This window comes from Branchiostoma belcheri, unplaced genomic scaffold (genome assembly GCF_001625305.1).
Source record: "Branchiostoma belcheri isolate BF01 breed outbred unplaced genomic scaffold, Haploidv18h27 scaffold127, whole genome shotgun sequence".
Classification (NCBI taxonomy): domain Eukaryota; kingdom Metazoa; phylum Chordata; class Leptocardii; order Amphioxiformes; family Branchiostomatidae; genus Branchiostoma; species Branchiostoma belcheri.
Window position 1 is genome coordinate 824,593 of NW_017802680.1, and position 8,093 is coordinate 832,685.

At 45.0% G+C, this 8,093-nt stretch overlaps 1 protein-coding gene across 1 annotated transcript in view; it reads right to left on the bottom strand.

Moving 5' to 3' along the window:
- Positions 1-4,411: 4,411 nt before the first annotated feature.
- The window catches only part of LOC109463505, a 16,295-nt gene continuing 12,613 nt past the window's right edge, over positions 4,412-8,093 (bottom strand). Inside the window, exons 9-13 of the mRNA XM_019760339.1 lie at positions 7,059-7,281; positions 6,048-6,254; positions 5,590-5,722; positions 4,866-5,223; positions 4,412-4,464 (exon numbers count right to left, since the gene is read on the bottom strand). Of these exons, the coding sequence (XP_019615898.1) occupies positions 4,412-4,464; positions 4,866-5,223; positions 5,590-5,722; positions 6,048-6,254; positions 7,059-7,281 (974 nt within the window). The remainder of the gene's footprint in view (positions 4,465-4,865; positions 5,224-5,589; positions 5,723-6,047; positions 6,255-7,058; positions 7,282-8,093) is intronic.

Genomic DNA, 8,093 nt, shown 5'->3' on the forward strand with positions numbered 1-8,093 from the left:
GTGGCAAATCATTCACCATTACATCGTTGGCAATTTTTCTGCTACGAGTAATTATTTTCTGGTACGTTTTTAATCCCAGAGAGTCTGGTGGAGACTACATGTAGCTCAGAACACTTATAGCCTCTACCAGGCTTTTGGGAGCGGCTGGAAAGAGTAGAAGTTGGCGAAATAGAGAGATAACATGCCGGGGGAGTTGGTAGTTTGACCCACCTGAACCGTGCTCTCTAGCGGACCAACTCCCCCGGCATGTTATCTCTTTATTAATATTTGGCCAACTACTCTTTCCAGCCGCCTCCGGATTTCTACTCTTTCCTCCCGAAGCCTGGTAGAGGCTACACACTTACACAACTGAGTCAATATGCCGTTATCTGTTTTCTTCACAGGCCCGAACTGTTTCGCCTGGGACGGTTCCATTATCCCCGCGGGGGAGCCAGTTGCAGTGGACGGTGCCATGTGTGAGTGCAGGTGGAAGACGTGGGGGGACAGGTTCTCCCCGTTAGCAACCTGTACTACTGCTACGGGGGGCGTCCTCTCGGGCTGACCGCACGCTCGTCCACAGCGCCCGTGGAGAAGCCAAAATAAACTTTCTTTAATGCAAATCTGTCGTTTTTGTTTTCTTTGTGTCTTTCTGAAGGGTTGTGATAACCGTATAGCCGGTATAACCACTCTTCGGCGTAACACACCATCTGTATAGCCGGTATAACCACCCTTCGGCGTAACACACCATCTGTATAGGCGGTATAACCGTCCTTCGGCGTAACACACCAGCTTTCTGTATCTGTATAGCCGGTATAACCGCCCTTCGGCGTAACACACCAGCTTCTGTATCTGTATAGCCGGTATAACAGCCCTTCGGCGTAACACACCAGCTTCTGTATCTGTATAGCCGGTATAACCGTCCTTCGGCGTAACACACCAGCTATCACTGTGTACATAAGATTAACTTAACTTGGCTTTATGTCAAAAGTGTGAGAATCTCGCACCTGTTCCATGTCCAGGATAACGCAATGTTGACCTGTGGGTTAACACGAAGTATCAAAAGTCTGCGCCATGCGCCAAGTTTGTTATTGTTTGAAAATATACTAGCAACTATCGGGCTATAGAATAGTCCACAATTTTTCACTTTTCAACTTTGTATCATGGCATATAATAATATCTTAAGTGGTATCACTGGAAGGACAATCGAAACGTTTTGTAGCGGAAAGAAATGTATCAAGTGACTCAAAAAGATAAATAAAATACTGCCCGATAAATACTGCCCTGTCGATTTTAAGGTATCGAATGCAATTTCAGGACGGCAGCTATTTATTTGATGCTACCAGAAGAAAAACAACAAACAGATGCTGAACTGTTAATTGGCGTCTATAAAACATAGTCTCTACCAGACTAACTCCACTGGCTATATATAGCAGCCTCTCCAACTCTGTCCTGCTACAAAATGTAACCCAACACTGCTGAAGTACTAGTTGCCATGGTGACAGACGTCTGGTCCAGGACATTGACTTTATTTGTTTGGAGAAGAAGAGGAAGAAAGTAAACTGAGAGTAAACTGAGAAAAAACATTAAAAATGATACAAACGTTTTACAAAGTAGTCTCCTTGCACCGATCAAAATTTTGTCTGAAGCTCTCACTTCCTACGGTTGATATGTAACTCAGTAACGTTACATCATCATCATATTCATCTTCTTCTTCTTCATGTACTTCTCAGTTTAAAGCAGGCTTGAACATACGTCACATGAAACCTGACCTCTGACCTCCATTCCTTGACTTTCGTGCCTTTTGACCTTTGAACGGCTAGGACTTTGAGTACAGGACTATGACTCTGTTTTAACGCATCGGACTTTCATGTTTACTGTATGTTGTCCACTCTTGTCTTACTGTAAGTAACAATGTCTTGTGTAATTTTGCTGGGCCCCCTTGGAAAGCTAATGTAATCTGAATGGGGCTACCCAGCCGTCTTATGATAAAACTAGAGGTCGGAGATCTCATGTCTTCGTCAGAGGTACATCGTTCTAGAGAAATTAACATGCGTATTCTTCACTCTTTTTAATAATCAATTTGGTCTAAAGAACAAAAGAATCTCTGTACTATTTTTATGGTACAGAACACCCTGAAACGGTTTGCCGCAGATTATACAGATGCGTCGTCACCCGTGTTAGCCCCCCCCCCCCTCTACGTTATTTGAGTTTGGACTGTTAATGGAAAAAAAAAACGTTCAAGAAATTCTTTCTGTGTTGAAAGTGTCACACGCAAAATATAATAAGAGAAGATGTTATAAAGGAAAGAATCAGAACAGGGTGACTACTGCTGTTTTGTTAATTTGTCTTTATGACAAATAGAAGACTTGTTTCTTGTGTTCTTTGTGTCCTAACATTTGTACTTCTACAGTTAGTATATTCCAAATCTAGGCATCTCGTTTTTCGGCCCTTCGTGTTTTTATTGTGCGCTTGCCTTAAATTTAAGGTAATTAGATTTAAGGTCTCCAGTGGACGTCATCCATAGCAATTACTTGGTGTGGCCGTAGAAAATAACCTGGCATATGTCCAACCTATCCTCCCCCTGCTGAAGTTATAGTACAATCCCTCAATGTAACGTCATTTGATCCCATCCCATCATGGGGTTCCCTGGCTATATCCAGCTGTCGGCTGTCTCCAAGCAGATGTAGGGGGGGATTTCTAAACACAAAAGGTCCTATTACGGGGACATAACGACCTTCACGACTCTCATCTTTGAACTCAATCTTGGAGACCACGACAGTAACATGCCTATCAAATTTCATTAACTTCCATCCACACATACAAAAGTTATCCTGCTCACAAGAAAAATTTAAAAAATGCCCCCTGTAGTCACAACGAAACCCCCCACGAAGCTCAGTAACGAACTTAACCTTGGTCCCGACAATAGTAAGCACCACACCAAGAATTATAATCAACATTTTACAAATACTTGAGTTATCTTGCTAACAAGCCACAAAAGGTGCACTAACGTGACGCACGGACCCCCCACGAAGCCGAAACTTGTACTTGACTTCGGCCTCAACAGCGGTAATCTGCCTGCCAAAAATCATGGACGTCGAATCATGCCTTCCAGAGTTATATCGCAAAATCCGCAGTTCCCCACACTCCGGCGAGACAATTTCATAGTCCTTCTGACGAAGACAATAAATAACGATAAATAGATTCAGAAGGAAGCATTATCTGTTGTGTGTTGGACTCTGTAGTCTGGTGCAGACCGCGGCACTCCTTGGCGAGAATTCTCACGAAGTTGGTGGCGTTCTTGTTAAACGCCACGTACACGCAGGTGTTTATAACGCTGTTCCCCATGGCAGCAGCCTCCACGGCGTAAAAAAATGTTGGTGTTGAGGTCGGTAAAACATGGTGGAAATCTCTCAAAGAATCTGCTTGGAGATTACTCATTTTATTTAGGTCCTTTCAGACACGGACTCAAAAAGATGAAGACGATACAATCATTTTATAAAGTAGTCTCTCTACAACGATCAAAGTTTTGTTTGAAATTCTCACTTCCTATATAACTCAGTAACGTTACATTATCATATTCTTATTCTTCTTCTTCTTCATCAGAAGGAAGCATAACTTGTGCAGTATCGTGCCCTACAGTCTGCTGCAGACCGAGGCAGTCCTTGGCGAGGATTCTCACGAAGTTGGTGACGTTCTTGTTAAACGCCACGTACACGCAGGTGTTTATCACACTGTTGCCCATGGCGGCAGCCTCCACGGCGTAAAAAATGTTGGTGTTGAGGTCGGTAAAACATGGTGGAAATCTCTCAAAGAATCTGCTTGGAGATTACTCATTTTATTTAGGTCCTTTCAGACGAGGACTGAAAAAGATGAAGACGATACAGCCATTTTATAAAGTAGTCTCTCTACAACGATGAAAGTTTTGTTTGAAATTCTCACTTCCTATGTAACTCAGTAACGTTATATTATCATATTCTTCTTCTTCTCCATCAGAAGGAAGCATTATCTGTTGTGTGTTGGACTCTGCAGTCTGGTGCAGACCGCGGCAGTCCTTGGCGAGGATTCTCACGAAGTTGGTGACGTTCTTGTTAAACGCCACGTACACGCAGGTGTTTATCACACTGTTGCCCATGGCCGCAGCCTCCACGGCGTAAAAAATGTTGGTGTTGAGGTCGGTAAAACATGGTGGAAATCTCTCAAGGAATCTGCTTGGAGATTACACATTTTATTTCGTTCCTTTTAGACACGGGTTCAAAAAGATAAAGACGATACAAATGTTCCCCATGGCCGCAGCCTCCACGGCGTAAAAAATGTTGGTGTTGAGGTCGGTAAAACATGGTGGAAATCTCTCAAGGAATCTGCTTGGAGATTACACATTTTATTTCCTTCCTTTTAGACACGGGCTTAAAAAGATGAAGACGATACAAACGTTTTACAGAGTAGTCTCTTGACACCGATCAAAGATCTGTCTGAAGCTCTCACTTCCTATGGTTGACATATAACTCAGTAACGTTACATCATCATCATAATGGTTATCTTCTTCTCCATCAGAAGGAAGCATTATCTGTTGTGTGTTGGACTCTGCAGTCTGGTGCAGACCACGGCACTCCTTGGCGAGCATTCTCACGAAGTTGGTGACGTTCTTGTTAAACGCCACGTACACGCAGGTGTTTATCACACTGTTGCCCATGGCAGCAGCCTCCACGGCGTAAAAAATGTTGGTGTTGAGGTCGGTAAAATATGGTGGAAATCTCTAAAGGATCTGCTCGGAGATCACACGTTTTATTTCGTTCCTTTCAGACGAGGACTGAAAAAGATGAAGACGATACAGTCATTTTATAAAGTAGTCTCTCTACAACGATGAAAGTTTTGTTTGAAATTCTCACTTCCTATGTAACTCAGTAACGTTATATTATCATATTCTTCTTCTTCTCCATCAGAAGGGAGCATTATCTGTTGTGTGTTGGACTCTGTAGTCTGGTGCAGACCGCGGCAGTCCTTGGCGAGCATTCTCACGAAGTTGGTGACGTTCTTGTTAAACGCCACGTACACGCAGGTGTTTATCACACTGTTGCCCATGGCGGCAGCCTCCACGGCGTAAAAAATGTTGGTGTTGAGGTCGGTGAGGGTCAGGACGTGGTGAAAGTCCCTCAGAGCGGCGTAGACGTAATACGGCGCCCAGCACAGCACGAACAGAGCGAGGATCAGAACCAGGCGGAGCGTTTTCCTCTTGGACCTCTGCACCTGTGGAATGTTTCAGTCGTATTAATTTTTAGCCTATTGGTTGTAATACTCTTTCTTATTATGTTATGTGTATACAGTGTGCGAATAGATAAAACATTCATGTAACATTTACAAAGCAAATGCATAATATTTATCTTCGCATATAGTCTGCTCTATTAATTCTTACTCAAACACATTTCATATATATGGTGACAGGTGTCAAAATCCCTCCCACTATAAAATTGCAACATGATGTAATCCAACACCAGCTACCGTGGTGACGGACGTCTGTGTCAGGTCATTGGCCTTATTTGTTTGGAGAAGAAGAGGAAGAAACTGAGCAAATGCGATATGCTCTCCTTCAGTAAACATTAAAACAAAACAAACCTTCTCCCTTATAGCGTCTGTAAGAATTCCCGGCAGTTCCCTGTGAAAGACTTTCCAGATGACGGGTAAGGAACAGACCGCCATGACCACCACCGGCAGCACGAACTGGAACGCCAACATACTGCCGTAGTACCTGTAGCAGGGCCAATCACTGCGTTAGGCGCTCTGGGGTCCCGTGAATAGTTTCATCAGGTTGGTAAGACACTGAGATTCTTTTTACACAACCAAGTCTTTTATTTCTGTCCTCTTTACTATTTTGGTCTTCTGTTATTGACGCATACTTTTTTCCTTTTTGCAACGGACGTTAAAAAACGTTACCCAGGCCATGGCACTTTCAAACCTCGAACCTGGTTTGGCGTTTCTTAGAGTGAAAGGCTAAGATAACCAGGTCATTACAGTGAGAGTCTAAGACACTCTAACCAAGATCCTACCAGGCAGAAAGACCATTTGTTACATACCCCTTGTAGACGGTGAGGTGCCGGGCGTTCCACACGACTCCGCAGAAGGAGTAGCCCTGGTGGTGGCGGCGCAGGTTCGGCCGCACGAGGGAGAACTTTGCTGAGGGAACGGCGATGAGGATGGAGAGGAGCCACACACCGGCGGACACCAACATGGCGCCCGTCTTCCCCACCCGCCGCCAACGGGGACGGACTATGGTTATGTACCTAGCGTAAAAAAAGAAAGAGGAAGAAACAGGTATGATAAATTCTTTACATCCTGATAAGCTTTGCGGAGGGAACGGCGATGAGAATGGAGAGGAGCCAGACACCGGCGGACACCAACATGGCGCCCGTCTTACCCACACGCCGCCAACGGGGACGGACTATGGTTATGTACCTAGCGTAAAAAAAGAAAGAGGAAGAAACAGGTATGATAAATTCTTTACATCCTGATGAACTTTGCGGAGGGAACGGCGATGAGGATGGAGAGGAGCCACACACCGGCGGACACCAACATGGCGCCCGTCTTCCCCACACGCCGCCACCGGGGACGGACTATGGTGATGTATCTGGAGTAAAAGAGAAAGAGGTACAATGTACGATAAATTCATAATGATTATCTTTGCGGAGGGAACGGCGATGAGGATGGACACCACCCACACACCGGCGGACACCAAGATGGCGCCCGTCTTACCCACACGCCGCCAACGCGGACGGACTATGGTGATGTACCTGGAATAATCAAAATCAATAAGAACAGATCTTCTCTTTAGTCTCTACCAGACTAACTACGCTGGCTATATATAGGAGAATAATTGCCAGTGGAGTTTGGCCGCCTTGATTGACCGCGCAGTTAGTCTGTAGAAATGATGTGCGATGAAAGGCAATAAAACTAATCCGCTCATTTTCGGAGGAAAAGAAACTACCTCCCGCGGCCGGACTCCGTTGGCCAATTTTAGTCCCTTTATTGCCGAATTCTACGATCCGTATTCCCGTAGAAAGGCCTGATGGAGGCTATCTTCTCCTTACCTGTCTACACCAATAACGACGAGCGCGTTGGTGGACACGTGAAGAGACACCGTCTTGACGTAGTTGACCACGGCGCACATCTCGCCCCCGTAGCGCCACGCTCGGTCGTGTATCACGTAGTAATCCAGACTGAACGGCACGCACAGGACCGCCACCACAAAGTCGGAGAACGCGAGGTTCGCGATCAGGAGGTTCGTCTTGGTCCGCGCTTTCTTGTACCGCCCTGTAGCATACATGTAGAAGATTAAATACATTTTTTACTAATATTATCATGAAAGTTCATACAGATACAATTTACAATCAAGTACAAAATGTATTTCGTCTTCTATGCTACAGGGCGGTACAAGAAAGCGCGGACTAAGACCAACCTTCTGATCGCAAACCTCGTATTCTCCGATTTTGTGGTGGCGATCCTGTGCGTTCCTTTCAGCCTGGATTACTACGGGATTTTCATCCGACACAAAAACTTTCTCTCACCTAGAGCTTTCGACCAGTTACTCTGGTCTTCCTCAGTAGACCGACCCAGTGAGACTTGTCACGTGGCTTCTTTGAAGTGTGACGTCAACACTGGGTCAGTCGACTGAAGAAGACCAGAGTGACTGGTCGAAAGCTCTAGGTGAAAGATTTTGTGTCGGATGAAAAGTATCAACTTTATACATGTAACAACTAACAGATGAACTTTCATGATAGTATTAGTACAAAATGTATTTCATCTTCTACATGTATGCTACAGGGCGGTACAAGAAAGCCCGGACTAAGACCAACCTCATGATCGCGAACCTCGCGTTCTCCGACTTTGTGGTGGCGGTCCTGTGTGTTCCCTTCAGCCTTGATTACTACGTGATTTTCATCCAACACACAAACTTTCTCTCACCTAGAGCTTTCGACCAGTCACTCTGGTCTTCCTCAGTAGACTGACCCAGTGTTGACGTCACACTTCAAAGAAGCCACGTGACAAGCCTCTCTGGGTCAGTCTACTGAGGAAGACCAGAGTGACTGGTCGAAAGCTCTAGGTGAGAGAAAGTTTTTGTGTCG